At 41.5% G+C, this 23309-nt stretch overlaps 2 protein-coding genes across 5 annotated transcripts in view; one reads left to right on the top strand and one right to left on the bottom strand.

Annotated features, from left to right (window-relative positions):
- setd5 (SET domain containing 5) overlaps positions 1 to 4508 on the top strand; it is a 35406-nt gene extending 30898 nt beyond the window's left edge. For all 4 annotated transcript variants that reach the window (XM_067588450.1, XM_067588449.1, XM_067588452.1 and 1 more), the window contains 3 exons: positions 24 to 145; positions 845 to 933; positions 2261 to 4508. In XM_067588450.1, the coding sequence (XP_067444551.1) occupies positions 24 to 145; positions 845 to 933; positions 2261 to 2827 (778 nt within the window). In that variant the 3' untranslated portion in view covers positions 2828 to 4508. The remainder of the gene's footprint in view (positions 1 to 23; positions 146 to 844; positions 934 to 2260) is intronic.
- Positions 4509 to 14279: 9771 nt separating this feature from the next.
- lhfpl4a (LHFPL tetraspan subfamily member 4a) overlaps positions 14280 to 23309 on the bottom strand; it is a 55222-nt gene continuing 46192 nt past the window's right edge. The window contains exon 4 of the mRNA XM_067588444.1: positions 14280 to 21938. Coding sequence (XP_067444545.1) covers positions 21885 to 21938 — 54 coding nt within the window. The 3' untranslated portion in view covers positions 14280 to 21884. The remainder of the gene's footprint in view (positions 21939 to 23309) is intronic.

The following is a 23309-nucleotide window of genomic DNA, read 5'->3' as shown; positions in this document are numbered from 1 at the left end:
CTAATGGATTTTTTTTTTTCTAGGATGGTTCCCACCAGTGTTGAACGTTTAAGGGAAGGTCAGGGGGTTCTGGAGCGAGTGCTCAGAAGCATCAAGATGGAGCGAATATACAAGAGGAGTGATGGCTCTACAGAGAAAGAATCTGGTATGAAGAGATTAGATCAGTGTTCCCCAAAGTGGGTTCCATGTGACCTTGCGAGGCAGCTGGATTCGTGATATCACGGCATCATGAGATCCGTCTTGTCAGGCTTTGAGTTATGCGCTTGTGTCCGAACCACCGGTGGTTTCCACCAATCAGCGTCCTGTGAGGATTCTCGCACAATCTTGTGATCTTGCGAATCCAGCTGCCTTGCAAGGTTAGATAGTGATAGACAGATGGTTCATCCAATCACCTGCCAAGTATTTTTTGAAAGCGTCTGCCCTTTCCAAACAGTTTCCAAGGATCACTTCTCTGGTTTTGTGTAAAAAACCATGTAGTGTGTCAGGATAGGTTCCATGGTCCCATTTTGGCAACATATTTAAATGTTTCAGCACATAAGAAATAAGAAACAAGCATTGAAATTCCCAGGGAAATCTGAACTACTATAAGCTTATCTAAATAAAGATGCACTAACGATGGAGCATTATGTCTTTTGCTTCAGCCTTAGATGCACTCAAATAAAAAGCTAATCATACATTACAATTACAAACACTTTTCTTTGGAATTTTCTCTTTTTTCAATATAAATCAAGTAAACAGAAGACTGAAAACATAAAGTATGTGACTGAGAATATATAAAAAAGATTATTATTGTTAAATGACATGAATGAAGTGCATATAATACATTTTCTTTTCATGTTTTCAGATGCAGATCGGTATGAGATGCAGGCCGTGTCCATGGCTTCCCCCATGAAGAGTCCACACAGATACAGTCCATCTGTGTACTCACACCAGGTACGCTGTAAAAAGCACAGAGAGCATGTTAACGCTTAGATCTCTTACCTTGATCAGCTTGCCATGATTACATGTTTAAATGTCTATTTTTGTTGTTACCCATGATGTCATCACAAGTCATTTAAGCTTAAAGAGGTCATATTATGCCCCCTTTCTACAAGTTAACACAGTTCCCTGGGGTCTTAATAAAATGTATCTGACATGCTTTGATCAAAAAACCGCAAGGATCAAGCAGCACAGCAGCCTTCTCATCCTGTCTAAACAGCCCTGTTCAGAATGGCCGGTTTGAGTGTAAATAAACTGTGTGTGATTTAATTGCAATAAACGGATCAAAAGGATGCCGAAACAACTACATCATGATGTTAATTTTTAAAAAGCCTGAATTCATGCTTTGTCAAGTGTCTCTGCAAGACGACAAGCAAACTGTTAAAATGCTTGTTTTTTGAATGGACTTTAGACTGATCAGAGCTATGCTAACATTGTAGCTGCTCTGTTCACTCTCAAAGTAATGTCATATAAAGGCATAAATACTGCAGCAATGTTACTGTTTATACATATAGATATCTACATACTACATATATTAAAATCATATAAACTGACCGACATTTAAGATGTTTATTATCAATGACAGCAGCTGAGGTGGTGTGTGACTCCAGTGTTAGCTCCAGCTAGGCTGAGAAGTGAGATTAAAGATAAATCCTCTTAATCCCAAAAGTTTAAAAAACAAAGTCCTCCAGCTGGTAAACTGCTCCGGATCAGAGCAGAATCAGGTGTTTATTCCTCCAGAAAACAAGGAAGCAGCTGCAGCAGCAGCGACGCAGGACTCTCCTGCTCTGCTCCTTGGCTGGCTGTCTCCTGCAGAGCTCACTGCTGCTCAGCAGCCATCTGTCAGCAAACAGTGGCTTAGCCTAGCCTAGCTTCACCCCATGTGACATAAGAAGGGGCAACAAATCTGAATGGCTTGTTGAATCACATGAGTACAGAGCAAGCCAGCCCACACCAAACTGACTGGGTGGTCTTATTTCACAGCTTGTGTGTTAGAAGTACATACACACAAGCACTGACAGAGTTTTTCATAATATGACCCCTTTAAAACACCCAATTTGATTGTTTTGATGATGAACACTGTTTTCAGTCCCAATCTGACAAACTCTTCCTATCATCCAAGTAGATCAACACTTGATAAAGTATTCATCCAGTTTGTAAATGAAACTTGTAACAATGGGATTTTTTTTCATCACTATCTTCTTTTCTACATGACATGAACGCAGCCTTAAGCAGGTGTGATTGTTGCCAAGTAGTAAGTAATGTTTTTGTCTGTGTTCAGTCATCAGAAAGTCACCGGCAGACCGACAGTCCATCATTCATCCAGCAAACCTCCAACTCTCCATTCCGGGGTTCCTACAGTCCCTCATCAGGCCAGAGCTTCTACCCACGCCTCTCCTCCTCCCACCCAGGCCTGTCCCAGGACCACCCTCCATCCTCCTACCCCATTCACACCACCACCCCCACCTCCTCGTCAGACTCCAGGTCGCCAGCGGGCTCTCTACACCAGCAGAGTGGCAGCAGTAACGTGGACGGAGGTCACAGCTACGGCAGCAGCCACTTAAAAGCGAGCCTTTTGAACAGCAGCGGCCTGGCGGGGACTCCTACCCCGGGACCCAGGGCCCACGGGCAGACTAAAACAGACTCGAGTGCCCAGGCCTCCAGAGGGAGCCAGCAGCAGGCGTCTCGCGGCCTGAAGTCTGGCAGCCCGGGCCAGCTGCAGGCCGGCTCCAGGCTGCTGTCGGCCTCCGGACCGACACACTATCCACAGAGAGGGACAAGCCTCAGTCAGTTCCAGCACTCCCCTCTCCAGGGACCGGGAGTAAGGACACAGTCAGGAAGCTTTTAGGACCTTGTTCAAGTATGTGTGAGCGTGTGTGTATGTGTGTGTGTATGAAGCTGCGTACCTCCTCAACCCCTAAACCTGTGGTGAAATGGGGCTCAGGGAGTTTGGGGAGGGGAAATGTACAGACCTAAGAGGAGCACGGACTTCTTTACGGATTTCTCCTTTTCTTATTTTCTGTCTTTTCTTTCTTTATTTTCAGAAAAAAAAACAAATGACCACATTCTGCACAAAGCTAATCATTGACTCGGGACATCATTATGGAATCAATGGAAAAAGCGATTTGGATAACACGTTCTGGAAAAAAAAAACAAGAAATCACATGTAACTTGAAATTGTCCCCAGTGTTTCGTCATGTGCCGGACTGTGCAAACAGGCTCTATAATGTGGGAAAGTTAAAAGTTCCACACAAATGTCTGTACAAAGTTATTAAAAAAAAAAACCCTACCTGTCGTCATGGTACCCAGGTTGGATAAATGCTGAGACGCATATGTAACTGAAAGCAAGAGTTGTTTTATTTTTAAACTTTTTTTTTTTTTTTTGTCAACGTTACTTTTTTGATTTGGCGAGTGGCCGAGTCTGTGCTGCAGTAAGTAAGTGTTTCATTTGGAAAGGGGAAATAATGCAAGGTCAACACGTCAATCATCCGTTCTAAAGATGCATTAGAGGGGAGGGGAGGGGGGGGTTCTCCCTGGATAGGATCATTCCACATGATTACCAGCTTCCGTGTTATCTCACTAAACATGAAAACAAGCCCCTTTTTTTTTTCCTCAAGGTTCTCCGTCTGTTCCAGTGTTCTTTTGTTTTTTTCCCTCCCTCCTCTGTTCGTTCATCCCCACTGGACTCTTTGATTTCACTCTAGTACTACTTCACTGTAGACTTCTGATATTGTACTTGAGACATACAGGTCTTATGATTCATGGTGCTGCATTATTGTTTTTTTTCCAATAAATTTGAAATCCAGTTATGTTCCCCACCTACGACTGCATTCATCTTGTCATTATATCAGTTTAAATCCGTTTTTATTTTTGTCCAAATGTCAACTAATCATATTTTATAGCGATGGAATGCAGGAACAGAATAAGAGGCAAATAATCCAACTTTATTTCTAAGCTAAAATGTTGGGTTTGACTGTTTTTTTATTCTGCAGGATTTCTTTAAATATATAAATATATATATGTATTTTTTTCTGACCAATCCTCGCATTCCGTGTGACACTGAGGAAAAACCAGGGGAGGGATCTCTGAGGAAGTGTTTGGATGATTTATAGAAACTAGATTTAAAAAAAAAAAAGCTGCTATGTTCTCCTGTGAGAGCTGCTTCCCTTTCCACAGAATGCTGTATTTTTATTTTTCCTTTTTAACTTTGATCCCCACAAACTGACTCGTAAGAAAGAGACGGTTCTCCAGACTGCCACAGTGGGAACTCAAACAGACGTTAAACTGACAGCTCGACAGCAGTGGGAGTCGCCCTCTCCTCCCTCTCTGAGACTTTGGTTTTGTCGTACCGGAGGGAACCGCCGTGTTTGTGTGGAAGACTTCAAGGACCGAGGGCCCGGTCATGATGTGACAGGACCCCACCCGCCACTACACCCACCAACCCTTCCCCAAGTCCACCAACACACAGAAGGGTACTCATGTTACATGAATGTTTGACAGACAGAAAAAAAAACAAAAAAAAAAAACAAGTTGTGACCCAAAATTAACCAGCACCTTAAAATGAAAGAGATACAACCTAAAAGACACAATAGGACAATATGTATGATTATGTGTACTTGTATAGAAAGAAATGTGATATAGACTTGTATGGAGAAAATATAGTACACTGAATTTATCGCATGATATTTGTTTTTAGGGTCTGAGTGACCAACTTTTGTCAGATGGTTGGAAGCTAATCATTGGGTCTGTTCCTGGGTTCCTCCAAACACCAGACGCTGCATTCTCTTTGTTTTGTAAAGATCATTCTGTTGGGTTTTTGTTTTATTTTTACACAGATCATAGTAGTAACTATTTCAATTGTTCCCCTTCAAAAAGATTTAAGAAGCAAGAGATGTAATGCATTTTGATAATAAAATAATCATGATGGTAATGTATTTTGGAAACTACCATTGTGATGTGTCATTTTAGGGTGTCACTTGTATGTTTTGCACACCTCACAGCTTTCCAAACTGAAAAAGTCATGGTATTTCATCCCTGACCTGACCTCATGCCTATGAGATATACAGGCTGACTGAAAACATGAATGGAGGAGCGCTTGGTTTATCTTCCAGGATGTATTTCAGGAGTTCACTGGACAGTTTTAGTGTTTCACAGTTGAGCTCTGCTTATTGCACCTCATGGGAAAACTGGTGGTTTGCAAATACCTGGTTTCATTCAGCAGGAACGAGTGCTGTTGGCCTCAGTAATGAGCCTCCTGCTTCTGCTTCTATTTGTTAGTTAGAAAAAACTAAAAGAAAGAAAAAAGATTTTAATGACATCCGGTGGATGGTTAGGTCAGTGGACCATGCAACTAGTGATTACTGCAGCTTTTTACCAATATGAGCCTATATTTCAAAATGTACTTAAAGGTGTGATGTAGTGTAATGGTCAGTTGTGATCATGTTAAAAAAGCTCAGCTCAATGAGCCTACAGTCAAGTTGAGAAAATCAAAACATCAGCACAACAACAGGAGCTGTAGTACCGTCTTCATCCACCAGAGGGAAGCATTGAACTACTCTGGTCAATAATGCAAAGAAGTGATTCCTCTTTTCAGATTGTAAGTGAAAGCATCATGGAAGAAATATTCATATTTTTTTGAAGATTAGTCTCTTCATTGTGTATTTATGTTGAGCACTTGCTGCGATGTACAGCAGTTTGCTCACCGTTACTACATAAAACACAAGTCTATATACTAAAACAGTATCATACTGATGTAGGAAATATAAAAATATATTCTTTTAAGGGGAAAACCCCTTTTCCTTAAAATGTTCACTAGATGTCATGTTTAACCTTCCTTCTGATTGTTTACTCATGCATTTGACCATGAGGCCACATATGTAATGACTTCTAGCTTAGAATACCAGCTGTTTCCAGAGGTACATGCACATGCAATGTCCAACATGGAAATTACAATCACCTTTTTTTGAGCATTTTATGCCTTTGTTAGACAGTTGGCTGTAGAGGGATGACAGGAAAAGAGGGAAAGAGAGATGGGAATGACATGCAACAAAGGTCCCCAGCCGGACACAAACCAGGGATGTTGCAATTACAACCCCTGGACCACCAGCTGCCCCACAATCACTTTCATCATTCAGTGGTTAATTTCTTAGAATGTTCCCTGCTTCTGAAATCAGCAAAGACATGTTGTTTCCTCTCTGTCACTTCCCTGAAAAAAAAGCATTTCCAAGGCCACTGACAGAGATTCTTCCACCCAGAGTCACATCAGTAGATGTGTGAGTAGACAAACAAATCACCTATCAACTTTAAACAATCATCTCTGAAGTATAAAGTTATATCTAAGACCCCCCCCCCCCCCCAGCTCCAGACACAGACCTAAATGAGTTCCAAAAAGCATGTGGAAAAACAAATTTCCGGTGCAAGGTCTCCCCACTCTGTCAGCTTCCTCCTGGCTGCAGGCGGCAGGCAGACAGACACTAATTGAAGCCAGTAAGTGAACAGGCCTGTTGGTGGGGAGCAGCGCCGGAGGCCGCTGTGACGACAGGTTGTCTAACTGAAGGAAAACGCAGAGAGCAGATGGCTGGTCTGAGGCCTGTCAGCATGTGGAAGTCTTCATTCTCAGTGCTCCAGATGGCCTTTACACACCGTCTACCAGCACAGCTCCGACACAGCCAAGAACCCACAAAGACAGAGAGTCTGCTAGTAAAACCTGAGCTTACTGGATCATTTCATGAAATTTCAGCTACTTTTCACCATTCACGTGTCAACTGGTGTTTCTGCTGCATTCGTCTTTACCTGATATTTCAACTCCTTTCAGTGTTTGCTGTTCCATTAAATCTTCAACTCTTCATCACTTAAACTTCACTCACACTTCAACCAAAACTTCCAACTTCTTTCAGCACTTCTAGTTAAACTGCTAATTTAACTTCAGTAACTGTATTTTGCTGCTACTTCAACTGTTTCAGAATACAACTATTTCATATTTTTCAACTGTAGCCAACTTCCATGTGGCATTAATTCTCAGTGGATGAGTGCTGTACTATCTTGCATGTATTAATGTTAAAATGCACTGACATTTGCATGTTTGATGAAAACATTTGCATGCACAGACAGTGTTTACTCCTCATGTTGGCTCTGCAAACACATGTGTGTGTTTTTTGCGTATGTATGTGCAGGGTATGAATATGACATGTTCCTGTTTTGCTTCCTTTTGCAGAGATACAGCTTGATGACAGTTGCTCAGTATTAGTGCTTTACTGTCACTTCTGAGGCTGATAAAGTCTAATAAGAAGAATGGAAATAAGCAGAAGGCAGTTCATTTGACTTCAGGGGTTATTTCTGTGATGTTTAAACATATTTAACATATTTTTCTGTTGTTTGTAGGAGGAACATAATTTAGTAGTGAGTTCAGCAGATTAAAATAAGACAGAAAAGGTGTTTGAATCCTCAAAAATGTGTCTGAAAATGAAAATTTTACCCTATAAACTTAGACAATGAGCAACATATTGCAGACTTTTTTCACATTGTCAGAATAAAACATCGGGAGCCGCACCTAGAAGGTGAAGACTCACTAGAATAACAGTAACACCTACACAACGTTTCTAATTAGTTTGTTAACAATAATGGTGCTTTTCTTTAGTGTTAGCTACTGGCAGGAGTAGACTGGGACGTTCAGTACAGGTGCCAAATCCACCAGTTAATCCAGTCCTCATCCTTAAGGATCTGGTATTCTGGTCTTTTCTGTCTGATGACCTGGGGCAGAGGCTCAGACAGGAAGCCCATATATGGACATGACTGACTGGAACTGATATCATCTTGAGGAGAAATAAAGAGCGTGATTCAAGCGAGTCCTTCAGAGCAGTGACAGCTGACTTTTTGGCTTACTGGGCTAAATTCTCCAGGAGTTCACCTCAAGTTTTGCAGCTTTTACAATGTTTAACGTGTGTTCAACGTCATAAAACTATAAATGAGGGACAGTCACAAAAAGCAAAATATGCCCCCTTTAAGTTTGAGCTAATAGCTGTGCTTCTGTTTCCCAAAGGTGAAGAAAACCAGTGCGGTGTGTTGCTGTCAGAGGACATTTGCATGATGGTGAACCTTTCTTCAGGTTGCGCTGCTGGAATTTAGTGTAGAATCACAGGATGAGGAGCCAGGAGAAAAGATTCCCCCCAGACATGTATGAAGACATATAGCACGTGTGTCTATTCACAATGAATGTCAGCCTGTCACGCCTCTATTGTTTGAGTCTATATATAATAATAATAATAATCATCTTTATTTATATAGCCTCCTTCCTAAATAATATTTACCTCCAACTGCTGACACAAATCTGGGAGGGCTGCTGCTGCTGCTGGGGGGCAGGAAGCCAGAATGACCAAGAGCTTATGAGAAGATCAACATGCAAAGTTGTTTTGTGCCTTAAACTGCACAAATCGCTGAAGTAATGGGTGGAAAAGGCTCATTATCCCAAGAAGGAAACCTCCCAGTTATCTCAAAGTGCAGAATTAGTTGTCTGATCTGGTCAGAGTCCTGGATTTTATTGAAGGTGGTGAATGATTTTACACAGAAACGGCAGGAAGAAATGCCTGTTATAAGTTAAGACAGCTCACTCTGTTTCTGTGTGTTTAGGCTGTTTAATGAAGAGTGTAAATGTTTGTCAGACTCTGTGACCAATACTTTGGTGATCAGTTCAACATGTGGTTTCAGTGTGTTGTGTTACATTCATCATTTTTCAGAGGAAAAAAATGCAACAGGTGTGCATTGTCTCCTCTGTACTGACTGTATACACCACAGCTCACTGTATAGTACATAATGAGGATTTTCAGAGTAATAATGTTACGGATAGATCTGCAGCTAACGCTTGTTGATTTCATTATCAATTAATCTGTTGATTCTTTTCTCAATTAATTGATTGGTCATTTGTGTCAGTATAATATTGTAAGGACTGTGTGTTCTATTCCAGGACTCTCCAGATGACAGGAGAGAGTAGGCAGAATATTCATGTCAGGCTCACACATGGTGGTGTGCAAAACAGAGAGCACACACTGTTATCGGTTGTTACCGTCAATTTACTGCCTTGAAACTAGAGGCCAGTGTGTGCTGATATAGTGCAGATGGTGTAGATGAACCATTTCTAAACACTGTTCATTACTATTATCTGTCTTGGCAGATGCCTGCACTTTTTAGTTACGAACAAGCTCACCAACACGCAACATCAGACATTGGATTCTAGTGGAACCGAATAACAGAGTTCATGATATAAATGAACTTGTATGCTCTCTCCCCACTAAAGGTAACCTGGATGAGCAGCTGCTGGTTTACAAGTTTTGTATCACAGATGAAAACTTTAATTACTACATCAGATTCCCCTAAAAGAAGGTTTTCACTCACTTTTGGGAGGCAATACATCTCTGTGACAAGGCTTGTGAACTGGTCCTTGACTCAGCTCATGGCTCATGAGACAGGTCTGGTGCCCATCAATGAATTCTTCATGTTTCTCTGCCACGTTGGAGCTGGACTTGAGGAGAAAATGTTGCCAACCATCTTTGAGTTCAGCTTGTGTTCTGTTATTAGCACCGTCTTAACATGGACCAGCTACCTTTACCAGCTCCTTGGCTCATTACCAACATGGATGACTAAACAGCAAGTAGAGGCCACCATACCTGAAAAGTTCAAGCTGTGCCGTCATGAGCTGAGAGTGATAGTAGACACCACAGAGATCCTGTGTGAAACAGCATCCCCCCCTCTCTCCAAACATAACAAGCATTCCACCTTCAAAAGCCTGCTAGGCATTGCACCATGTAGACTTATCACCTTCATATCTAAACTTTACCCAGGCTGCTTCTCAGATCAACAAATAATAAACAAATCAAACTGTTAGAGTTTCTCCAGCCTGGATGGAGTAATGGCCGATGAGGGCTTCTCCACTGAAAAGACTGTTTCAGATGTAGAAGCAAGATGCTAATGTAAAGGCTGTAGCAGCGCAAGGTTAAATACACAGAAAGAGATTATTAAACTATGAATGACACCTCAAGACATGTTTTGCAGCATAGAAAAACACTGCTGTGAATAATAATTTGTGTCTGATATGGTTTTGAAAATACGCACATACGTCATTCTACACAGAGAAGAGAATGACATCACACTTAATTAAATAATAAGCTTTCTACAGTCTGAGAAAATAATCGTGAACTGGTCTAAAACTCAAACTGAGATCATCTTCAGGATTATCTCAGTTTTCAATTTCTTTGACAGAAAGCTTGTGGTACAAACTGGGGGTGTGGAGTTTTAAAGTTGTGGATGTTTACCAGGCAGAGTGGGTCTGATAACAGACACTATCGAGTTGCATTATGGGGAATGTAGGATAACATATCTTTGGTGCTTGAGCTATAGGGACTAAAAACCAGGATATCTCGGCCTCTGTCTTTTGATTTTGACTGTTTTTTTTATTAACAATGCTTAACAAAAGCTTCTGTGACTCCTTTAAAATGAACAAGAATTGTGCTTTTCTTTATTGACACATTTGGTTATGAAGATGTAAAATCACACATAAGCCTTTTCCAAGAGTATCATTTCAAAACATAGGTTATCCAACTAACATGGATTCTGAAGACATCCATTTGTGTTAAATCCAGACCCTGTTGACTATTTCCCACCTTGACCTTTGACCTCCTACATACTGGCTCTGTGTGGTCCCACCTGGTCCAGCAGGCCCCTGTACACTCAGTGCAGCAGTTCTCTTTAGGCCATGGCTGTGAAGACAGACAGGCAGACAGACAAAAAGAGAGAGTGGGAGGCAGAGAGGACTGCGAGGCACATCACTGAGGATCTCTGTTATTATCCAGCCAGCAGTCTGGACACTCTGCTCTACAACAAAGAAAGCGCCAATCTCTTCTGACGCACCGTGCGGCCCGGCCGCTCTGTCACAGCTATAAATAGCGGCGGCTAGCGTCAACTCAGAGGGGTGGATAGATGTGTGTGGTGTGCCAGGAGATGTTTCCATGAGCTTGGGTTACATGTTATGTTTTCTGAAACAGCTTCTCGTCTTTCTGAGCTTGTGTTGTTGGGAGGAAGGTTGGTGATTGAAATGGATACTGTGTTGTGCAGCATATATTTATCAGTGTCATGGTTATGCAGTCATATACACTTGAATACATACTGCTTAACAGTCTGTAGCATCAGTTGAATCAGTCTTCTCAGGCTGCAACCACACTAAGCTGGCTTTTTCTCTTTATTCTGATCCTCTGTCCACACACTTTTCATAACTAATTCACCACGCCATTTGAACAGTATAAAAAGTAGATTTATTTGGATTGTTGAGAGGGTTCAGGATTGGATGAGGATAGTGTATGGTGGGCGATGGCATGGGGATGACCGGGGACCAAATGGAATCACAAAGAGACTGGAGCGTCTAGGAACCCGGGGGTCGAGACTCAGGGTGGGGGACATGTCTTGATGAGCTTTCTGCTTCAGAATGGAGTGGGTCCAGTAGAGGGAGCACCGTGGCTCGGTGCGACCGTGGCTGAGGTAACAGCAGGACCAGTGGTGGCTATGGGAGGAGAGAGAAGAAAAGAGCTGTGGGGGCGGGTGGAGCCGAAAGCGCTGAGGTAGCTGCAGCTGACGGAAGGGAAGAGGAAAGGATGCCGGGATGAGGGGATGTATGTGCAGGGGTTGATTGTGCAGCCTGTGGACACAGGGATGAGACGAAAACGAAAACAATATAAAATGGAGGGGGTTAGAAAGGAGGGAGCTCTGTGGCTTCCTTACAGATCAACTAGTGATGAGGAAAACCAGGCTCCCTGAAGCAATGAATCGATATAAAGCAATTGCAATGAAAATTGTTCACTGTGGCAAAGCAGTTGATACAGTCAGTCGATGTCACTGAAAATGAAGGCATGCCTCGTAAATAAAGGTTGAATGAATGAAAAGAAGCAGGCGAGTTGAGGGAGCTATAGTAGCTGTGACAGGAGGAAGCGAAAAGGTGTGCTGTAAACAAATAATATCAACGGAGGAGAACCAGGATGATTCATGAAGGACGGATCGAGGGAGGGATGAGGGGATGAGGGTCGAGGGATGAAGGTCGAAGGGTGAAGGATGAAGGGATGAGGGTCGAGGGGTGAGGGATGAGGGTCGAACGGTGAAGGATGAAGGGATGAGGGTCGAAGGGTGAGGGATGAAGGTCGAAGGGTGAAGGATGAAGGGATGAGGGTCGAAGGGTGAGGGATGAGGGTCGAGGGGTGAGGGATGAAGGGAGGAGGGTCGAGGGATGAAGGGATGAGGGGCGAGGGATGAGGGGACGAAGGGATGAGGGTCAAGGAGTGAGGGATGAAGGGGTGAGGGATGAAGGGATGAGGGTCGAGGAGTGAGGGATGAAGGGATGCGTGTGAAGTGGTAAGATGTGCAGCTCATAGACAGAGGGATGAAACAAAAACACAAGGCAATTAAGACGTAGGGAGCAGGCATGTGAGGAAATACAACCTGGCCCTAGCTAGGGCTGAAGCAGTCTGTTGCTGCATCATAGTGGCTGCAGGATGGAATCATTGGTGTGCCAGTGCGGGGTGCTGGGTAGGGAACCTGCAAGCAAGTGGTCGGCTGGAGCGGTGGTGGAGCTGGAGGCTGTGCAGAAACGGAAAGCCTGGCTTTATAGGCCGTGGAGGGGCAGAGTAGTGGAGGCCAGAGTGAAAGTGCTTGGGGCACAGAGTTAACGACTGGAGCGAGGGGATCGGCGACAGGGGGTGCTGAAGACACAGAAAAAAATACTTGGGTGTTGGGGAAAGGAGGGGGAAGAGAGGGGAACAGGGATAGAACAGTAGGAAATTGAGTGGGTCCATCAGAGGGAGCACCGTGGCTCAGTGCGACTGTTGCTGTGGTAATGGCAGGACTGAAGTGGCTGAGGGAAGAAACATGAAAGAAGGAGCCGCTGGAGCCGAAAGCGTAGAGGTAGCTGCAGCTGAAGGAAGGGAAGAGCAGAGGATGAGGGGTTGATTATGCAGCCTGCAGACACAGGGATGAGAGAAAAGACGAAAAACATGAGACAGTTCAGACAGGGAAGGAACAGGCACAGGGGAAGATACAACCTGGCCTTGTGAGAGGGCTGAAGCAGTTGGCTGCGTCATTACGTCATCGACGTGTGGCGTACGGGTGGCGCTGGGCGGGGAACCCGGAAGTGAGCGGCCATCCGGAGCGGTGGTGGAGGTGGAGGCAGAGAGGAGCAGGAAGAACCTGGCTTTGTTGTCGGTTCGGTGAAACGGGATTTGTATCTGGAGTTCAGCCTGGCCTTCAGCCGGGGCTGAAGAAGTTTGGGCTCTGTTGTTGTAGGCGGCGTTGTGACGTCATCAGTGTGCGGCGTGCGTCGGCCCGTCGGCGGGAAATGTACCCGGAAGAGCGGGAGGATTTGAGCTGCCGGCGACAGAGTTGATAGAAGTAGAGTCTGCATAGAGTTGGAAAGTTTTAATCATTGTTTCGTAGGAGTGGGACGATCGTCTCCTTGAGAGCTCGCTGGAGGCGAGCAAACATCCGGTTGAAGATGTTAATCGCTTGGAAAAGAGCCTCGTCCGAGTGGACCATTGCGTGGAGCGTCTGGATACCAGCTGATCAGAAGCGCGGCGTCTGGAGGAGAAGGGTTCCATGTGGATGTGGTGTTGAAGGAGATATCACGTTGGTACTGCTGGATCTAGTCGTGGGCGGTATGCTGCCGAGGAACGTGGATCACGGAGCACAGCGGGAGGTAAGCGAGACAAACGGGAGAGAACGGGGTTAGACACGTTTATATAGGTATGCACGGATGATTGAATTAGTGAGGCGCAGGTGATTGAATTTCGTGAGAGAAAGGGACGTGGTCTTCTTCCTGAACCTTTGTTATAATAATGACTCCATAGATGGAGCTTTGCAGCAGGAATTAATCTGAAACACCTGCCTGGCATTTTAGTGTGGACGAGGAAAACAATGACAGAAGCCTGGACTGGTTCAGTAAAGCTAACAGCGAAAAAACAACTCGGCAACAACTAAGCTGTCTAAATGGAAGAATCTTCTTTATTTCACCAACGCATTTTGGTGTAGGTGTAGTCTGTACAGACTCTACAACATGAGTCTCAATCTCACGGCCCTCGGGCTGATATTTTGTGGCCCCCACCTTGATATGAAAGTTTAATGTTAGTGCGGCCGCGAGTTTTATATGAATGGCACTTTACTGTGTTGTGTGTGGAAGGTCCCTTTATTGCTAAGCTGGAGCTGAACGAACCTGCCAATCACAGGAGTATATGGCTGTTTCACAACAACTATGCTGTTTATACAGGAAGAATGTGCGCACGTCGCGCTAGATTGTGTCGTTATTTTTGTTACACAGCCTTCAGTAAAATTCAAAGGTGAATTATTAAACCTTATAAAAGCATCATTCTGTTTATTTCAGCATCATCTCTCTGTTAACGATCACTTCATTTTGTTTTGAAGCACTTTGTAAAGTCCGTTTCAACACGAGCTCTATCAATAAATCATTTATCATTCTTCTGATGTTTAATAATAATAACTGACACTTTACGGTGGTGACGGTTTGCAGAAAAATATGATGAATTAAGGGTAAAGTCGTTTCAAATATCCACAGCAGCCGTGCGTAATGATCAGCTGTTGGAGAGCCTGTGCGTAATTTTCACTGAGGTCTGATGAGCGGAACGGACACAACTGTTGACGTACAAACGGAGGTTTAAAGACCTTTACATCCATTTTGGCGCACTGTGACAGCAAATGAGGCTCGTGCATGTGATTCCACAGTGTGTGACATTAAAAAAAAAACAGAACCAGGTGTATCTGCGTCTTTATAAGTCTGGCAGATAACAATGTATGTGCATATTTCTGTCACATAATGCCACGTTGTGAAGTGAATTAAAAGTTAATATATACGTTTTCATGAACACACTTATGTTTATCCGACAGAGATCATAAATACAGAGTGTAACAAAACACCGTACAGCTGATGCTGCTGTGCCACACGTCATATTTGATTTGACAACGCCGCTGCATCCATGGAGTTATTATAGAAAATGAAAGCCAATAAATAACGCCTCCATGGCTCCATCCCATGGTTTGCAGCCATGGAGGTGCAAACCATGGGATAATGGTGTCTCACTGTCCCAGCTTCATGTTCTCCACGTTTGCTCTGCAATGATGTGACATGAATGAAATGTACTGAATCATTTGCGGAAAGAGATTTATTCCTCAAAACATTTTACTCCATAGTAAATGCCTTGCACAATAAAACATTATAAAGATATTTCTTTATGATGCCATTTGTTTCACTTGTTTCTATGACGACGTTTACAACAACAAAAGCACGGCGGGTAATGAACATCCCGGTAGTAGTCGCCTTCTTTGCGCCTGCTAAGCTTTTTTTGTGGTATACCTGATGCGGCCCAGCCTCACCCAGACTCTGCCTCCAGCGGCCCCCAGGTCATTTAAGTTTGAGACCCCTGTTCTGCAAGAAGACTGAATCCTCATTAGTTATGTATAAATAAAAGAATACAACAAAATGAACCCAAAACTGCAAAAAGACCTCACAGTCAGTATTATGTTTTGTGACTGAGATGTTTCTTGCTGTTTGTGTACTTGGAGGTGCATCATCCTTTGGAGGTGAGTCATCAATGTGTCAAGCTCTCTATGGATAACCAATGAGACTTCAGCCTTCTTGTAGAGTATATACAGGCTGAGTTTTTTACACATTCTGTTGTTCACTTTGATAATAAAAATGATTCTTCCAGTTAGACAGCTTAATGTTGCCCAGTTGTTTTTCACTGTTAGCTTTACTGTCCCACCTCAGGCTCATGTCGTTGTCCCCCCCCCCCCGTCCACACTAAAATGCAAGGCAGGCATTTTCAGATGAATCCCTGCTGTGGAGTGTTTTCAAAAAGCTCCATCTTTAGGTGTAAAAATGTGTGGACAGAGGCTAGCTTAGCATGGCTGCAGCCTAGCCTTAGTTATCCGCTGATGTAACAACAGCACACTACAGTAAAGCTTATCATATAAGGAGGATGTAGTATCACACTGACAAGTGCAGACAATGAGGAGGCTGAGGAAGTGATTGCAAACAAAATCAATGTCAGATTTATTCTTGTTTGCACCCTGATAAATATAAATAAAAAATAAAAAGCTGTGTAATATTGTATCAAATAAGCTTTAAATATAACTTCTTTAATCTTAATTATACAGATTTCAGCTATTGTATTATTCATCATGGCCAATGATATTTAATACAATCAGACAGAAACAGAGGTGTGTTCTGTAGTTTAGAATAGTAAATTGTAAAGTTTGTGAGTAAAAGTGAAGGATTTTTACTTTTAGCACTTTGATAAATACAGTCGCTGGTGATGACTGTGATGCACACAAGAAGCTATTTTCCTACTGTTTTGGAGTTCGATGTAGATGTTCACAAAACATCCTGATTATTAGTGTATGAGCCGAGTCACACATCAAATCAAGCCCAAACATAATCATGAAGATTAAAAGATTATTAAAAGAAGGTAACAGAAAAAGTTACTGTAGTTTCTTTACGGCTTTATATCACTCAAAACAAGAATCAGTGAGATGTGTGTGTGTGTGTGTGTGTGTCCTGGGGCCGGGGATTGGTCAACACTGATAGTGCTGATCAGTAACAGTCCAGTGGTGTTCTTTAACGCCTCGCCGCCTCACAAACAGATGGGACCAGAGGAACATTCACAGATAAGTACACAAACTGTTCCTCACACACATATGTCCTTACAACTGTAAACTTGCAAACCACACATTCATACATCTACACATGCTGTCATATACACATACACACACACACACACACACACACAGAGTATCTGGGTGTGTTATCTCCCCCGGGGCTCCATGTTCCAGCAGTAATGTCTCCTGTAAAGACTGTGGGCAGAGCAGGAAGATGAGCTACGGGTCAGCTGCTTGCTTATATGATGACATAACGAGGATGCATGGAGGGAGCACGAGTAACAGCAGAGAAGGATGCATTTCTCTTACATACTGAGTGTGGTGGAGCTCTCTTCCCTAAAATCCACCAGATGAGGGACATTTCTCAGCTGTTATAGCAGATACCTGGTGATTCTTGACATCTTTCTGTTACATATTAAGAAAAATTTGTATTTGAAGTAGATGAAAAACCATGAACAGCTATTCAAGTTGAAATTAGAACAAAAATAATATGTTTATTATGTCCAGCCAGAGTATGTATGATAAGTGTATGGAGGTATTCTCCATACTCTGCTGTTGAGGAATGTTGATCCAGTTCATTGGGTCACACCTGCTCACTGTGGTGGTAATTAACTAAGTACATTTACTCAAGTACTGTACTTTAGTACTATTTTGAAGTACTTGCACTTTACTTGTGTATTTCCATTTTATGCTACTTCCACTCCACTATGTTTTGTAGGAAATATTGTACTTTTTAGTTACTTTTCAGATGTTTGTGTAAAGCAGACGATGTATTTTATATTTTTTGTAGATATATTTTTTATATTTATCATTAATTTAGACACTAAATCTACTTAGATCCAATGTCATAAAACAATAAAACATTGAAAGTTCTGAGAGGGGTGAATATTTTTAACATGCACTAGTTATAAAACACTGATTTGAGGAAATTTGCATCATGAATACTTTCACCTTTGGTGCACATTTACATTTTGCATCTAATATTTCTGTACTTTCACTTCAGTAAGATTTTGAATGCAGACTTCTGATAGAGTATTTTTATACTGTGGTATCTCCACTTTACTTAAGTAGAAGATCTCAATATTCACCCATCACTGCTCAGACGATGGTTCACTTCATCACTTCAGTATGTTCACGCTATTTGACATTGTCAATGACATTTTCACAGTGTTCCAATAACAACAAACGCAATGATAATCATTGCTGAAGTTTGAACATACACAAACGAGGCGGCTCTAGGGTTTTGAATCGAAGCTGCCAATATTTTTGATGATACTACAGGTAAATATCTTTAAATCTGATGGTTTTTATGCTAAAGATTTAGGTTGGGATTTAGTTTTTCCATGAGAAACACAGAATCTGTACTACTAATATTACAAATAGTAAGATATCTGTCAGCTTGGTAAGCTTACAAGCTGTGTATTTTATGATGAAGTATGCAATAAACATAGAATCAAACTCATTATTTAGATTAGAAATAGTAAATGGATCTTTTTTTAAAAATATCATTTTAACATAAAGTATTCCCATAGTTATATCTGCAACATCTGATGATTTTCATTCTTTCAAACAGGTTGGAGGATAATTTTTTCCATTATTTGATCTCCATAGGCTAATAAAACTCTTAGAACAGCTATAGATAATAGTCAGCTTCCAGATAACTCAGCGATGTTTGAATGAAGAACATTGTGTGTAATGAAAGATATGTCTGTCTTGATAAGGTAGGATAAAAAAAGTCAATTAAGTCAATCCGTTTATTCATCTTCTTGTTAAAACAACAACGCCAATGGTGATAGAGGTGTATGACACTGGCTGCCATGCTGAAAACTCTCCTGTGCACACTCCCGCACAAACATCACAGCATCCCATAACCATAGAAAATAACGTTACATCAAGTGCAGAGCAATGAACATAACACCATGTAAGAGAGAAACAAACAGAAAAGCACTGAAATAGAAATATATAATTCCATATCTGGATGTGGCACATTGAATAACAGTGGAAGGGGTGAAAATCATATTTTTGTGGGCAGATGTACAATAAAAAAAAGAGAGCCAGTGAGAGAGTAGACAACTTTTTTTCGTGTTGAGGCGTGCTCAGTGACCTCGACCCTGGCATATGATTCATTCAGAGGGACTAACTACTACTGATGAAGCTTAAATGTCATGCTTTGCACTAATGATTCCTCCACACCAAAAAACAACAACCTGCTGAGTCAGCGTGAGCCACAAATCATTCAAGAAAACAAATATTTCATACAAAACATATTTCATACAAAATTCCAATCTAATTCTGCACTGTGTGGATAATCAGTACAAAAGTAGAAGTGGTGTAAAATTCTACTAAACTAAATCCTTGTTACTAAAAACAGACTAGAGGAGATTCTAGCTGCAAAAAAACAGTCTGTTTGTGAAATGAGCAGACTGAAAGATGTGATAATAGAACAAGGGCATGAATTGGAAACTAAAGAGCATACAAACCACATTACCCATAACCACCTAAGCTGAATGTGTATCAGGCACTGTGTCACTGTGAATTTGACTTTTTGTCTCATAGTGATATATTTTTAAAAGATTGTGTTCATTTGACAAAATGCCTTGAGGCCAGACTGGTTAATTGAGAGAGATCTGTATTGGAAACTTTAGTACGAAGAAAATCTTCTCAGGTTGATGATACTGTCAGCTTGGCCAGTCCATACAAGCACTAGGTGGCAGATTTCCAACTGAAAGGACCTTCTTTGCTCATATATTGAAACACTACTTCTCAGTGACGTCATTCTTTTACCTTTTAATACATATTTTGATGGATCCAAGTGGAATCCTGTCCACTGCACTCCATCAGGTATTTGTTTAGCAAGACAGTGAGCAGCTCAAAGCAAAAGCAAGTGAACCCCAAACTACGTTGGTGTAAACCACACCAACCTATAGTTTATAAGTGTTTGGTATTTTTTTAAAAACATAAGTTTGAAATATATGATCATTTCTATGCCCCTTCATGCTTTTGAAAATAGAAAACAAAAGTATGTCATACTGACAATTCAAATGACAGCTGGTCAGTGGGGTCGTGGGATCATGGGTCAGAAAAGGTTGAGAAACCCTGACATAGATCTGAAATAATGGAAATATCTCTTTAGGGAAACTCAAAAGAACTATGTGTTATTATGTATCATCCTGAGAAAAAATGCCAGTCTGTGTTTATGCCTCAAGATATCAAAATGTCATTTGTGGAAACCAAAGCTTCCTCTGCTGTAATTGCTTCTATTGAGTTATACAGTTATACACATTTCCTCAGTGTTCCTGTCAGCTGGCTTCACCGTGTACCTCTGTGTGTGTCTACATGTATGACAGGTGTGGCAAATGTACAGAAACACAAGTGTCCACAGAGATTTAGTTTGTATTTCAGTGCTCTTAATGAACTACTTTATTCAAAAAATATTTCTTTTAAAAGAAGTGAACTCTAAAAAAGTAAAATTAGTTTAAAATCATATGATAAATATATTTTCAAATTCTTTCTCAGTTTAAATAAAAATAAAAAAACCCATTTAAAATTCAGCTTGCTCACTTCAGATTGAGTTTGTAAGACACATCTGTGGATGAGTCAACAGTAACATGTTTCCATCTTTATTTGTCAGTTGCTGATAGTTTTTGTTCTTACAAAACTGATTAAAATTGCTCCCCATACATACATAGTGTGATCTTGGAGAGGGTATGACTGAGGTGTGGAGACCTAAATGATACTCTTCCACTGGATTATCACATCCTCTAGATGTGCCACACTGCTCACCTATCCCATGGTTCATTCTTAGCATGAAGCTACAGCTCAGTGTTACTAGACTGATTACCAGATGTGTTTTTCAAAGCACAATCTGTATCGGAAAGTAAATTTAAAATTGTAGTTGAAGGTCATACTAAATAATAATCACACTTGGATCATTTTGTTTTCAGCCTTTGCGTTCAATCACGCCTTCCGTTCAGAATGAACATATCGACTTCAAGCACTAATCTGTCTCCATAGAGAGGGTCCTGTGTGGAATCAGAGCAGGGTAGCGGCACAGTGCGTGATGTCTGTTGTGTTGATGAAAGTCTGTGCTGGGTCTGTCCTCTCAACATGAAGGCTCAGCTCTGTGTTCTTCAGCTGGTGGGCCTGGATAGTGCAGCAGACTGCCTGTTGGACTGAACGGAGTCTGAGCCCTGCTGAGCATAGAGGACACCTCATCTTTGCTAGCCTGAGATAGATGCAGCATGCAGGGCCTTTCCTGGTGGCGGATGTACAAACAAAACCCATTTGACTAGAGCAGAACTGAACACAGCCAGAGTGGGAGGAGGAAACACAAAGAAAAAACAGAATGTAGTGAGATGCCAAAGATTGAAACAGCTGAGGACAGGAAGGACATTTCTCTGCCTCTCAGCTTGTTTGTTTCTCAGTGTAGTGTGGACTTAAGGATGGCGGGTGGCTAGAAATTACACACAGGGTTAAAAGACATGGAATCCACACTTTTTTTCACGATAGGACAATGAAACAGATTTTTACTATTCCACAGTTTACAGGAATGTTTCATGTATGGGGGCAAAAAAATGCTGAAAAAATGTCTTTTTACCCTGTTTCCATAGAAACATCTCATTTACATACATGGTTTATTTTTGTAGTTCCTGGGATCAGACCTTGTCATATACAAAGAGAAGTTGAAAAGTGGCCTGAAAAAGACTTGAAAATTACACTGTGGCTGTACAAAATCTTTTTTTTCTTGTTCTTATATTTTAAAATGTTTCATTTTTGTTATCTCAGAAGTAGCACCTGTCTGCTTTTACATACGCATTTTATAATATTACCTTTTAAAGCTGGAAATTCTTTTTCCACTCAATAAAAATATGAAGATTTTCATAGAACACTCCTACTGCAAGCATTATTATCATCATCATCAATAACTTCATAATCTTTGTTATAACAACGTGATGGGACAGTAAGACTGTATGTCATGACTGATTTTCCCAGAGTTTGATAAAGCTGATCAACATACTTCTTCTCTTCAAACAGACAGAGTTTTCCTTTGTTAGGTGATTCCACTTCTGTCCTATTTTACAAACTGCTGGGCTTCAGCCTCCAAGCCCAGATCAAGGGTTTAACTTGAAAAGCTTAGGACAGAGGAGCAGAAGGAGGAGGATGAAGGGAGGGTAGGAGCTGGAAAAGCTGGAAAAGAGGAAGTTTGGTTCTCAGTGGAACCGCTGGACGCCAAATCTTGGATCCTTGGTGTCTCGGATTTCAATCTGGAAGAGAAACAGAGAGAGAATAAGGAGAGGGTCAGGATGACAGCAGCAAGGATGATTTCTTATAGCTATAAACAGAAAATAAATAGACGTGCTACAGTGGTGAGAAGGGCAAATCTCAGAAACGTGCCTAGTGACGAGAGAGAAGAGGGGATGACGTAGGAGGGGAGGGTCAAGACTCATTCATGCCCTGTATACTTTACACTGTGCCATACTGACAGACACTGAGTTTTGTTTTATGACGCCCCGAAAGTGAACTACTGCCAAATCGACTACTATATCATCAATCTATCTGCAGTGACATCATGGACTGACAATGAGGTTCACACGTTGCTTTTCTGCATTTTCAATATCTTTTTCTATCTCTCTTGTTTCCAGAACTGATTTACAGCTCACAGTCACAAAACAGTATATAACAAAAGACAACACGAGGATTTCAGTCTCCTCCATGTTCATAGCATAGTGCTGCATGCAAAAATGTTTCCCAAAACCAAACTTTTCATTATGTTATCTTTTTGAGGTGTGGTGGAAACACAAATACAAATGTGCTGAAAGTTTTTTCCGAGTTTAGCTTCTGGGAATACTTGGCCAAAAGACCTATTAGACTCTACCCTAGCTATATGACTCTTTGTATATAGCTGCATTAATGAAGTTTGGCCACTAAGGGGCAGAAAAACACCAAAACAAACTGACGGATATCCAGCCTTATAAAGTTGTTATGGCTGACATGTTATGAAAAGTTGCTCACTTCAACATCCACATACAATAGCTAATCACTGTTCTGGTTTAATCAGAGATTGTCTGCTGAAAGCTGCTGTTGTAAACAGGGTTACTGAGTGCTGCTTAGACCAAAACGTACAGTAAAGTAAATGTGTGGTCCATAATATCAAAACAATTAGCTTGAAGCAGCTTCACAGAGTTGTAAAGATTTGGGCACTACAAGCAACCTATTTTATATCACAGAGACATTTGATTCCATTTTAATATCAAAATAGTGATGAATTCAAGTTTAACAGTTCCAAAAGAAGACAAATACAACTCCAGGTAACTCTAGAGTTGTCTTATTTGCATGTTGTGTGTTAGCTGACTTGCTAATGTTAGCACTGGTATGGCTACATTAAGGAATGGTTTAGTTCAGAGTTTGAGAGTGTGTCACTGTGGCTAACGTGAAGTTAGCTGCTGATGGTCAGTAAATACCTTCCTCCTTTACTTCTTCTACATGTTAAACATGGAAGAAGACTTTGAAGTTCTTTGAAAGGCACCTTTGACAGACTATATAACTAATTGCTTCTGCTGTTGAGTAATTAGTAAAGTAACATGATTACTATTTTAAGGAGTAATATGTAAGGTTTTATTTCATTTTCCAAGTAA

This window comes from Thunnus thynnus, chromosome 4, assembly GCF_963924715.1.
Source record: "Thunnus thynnus chromosome 4, fThuThy2.1, whole genome shotgun sequence".
NCBI classification, from domain to species: domain Eukaryota; kingdom Metazoa; phylum Chordata; class Actinopteri; order Scombriformes; family Scombridae; genus Thunnus; species Thunnus thynnus.
The sequence above is the reverse complement of the archived record's forward strand: the minus strand, read 5'-3'. Positions and strand labels throughout refer to the sequence as shown.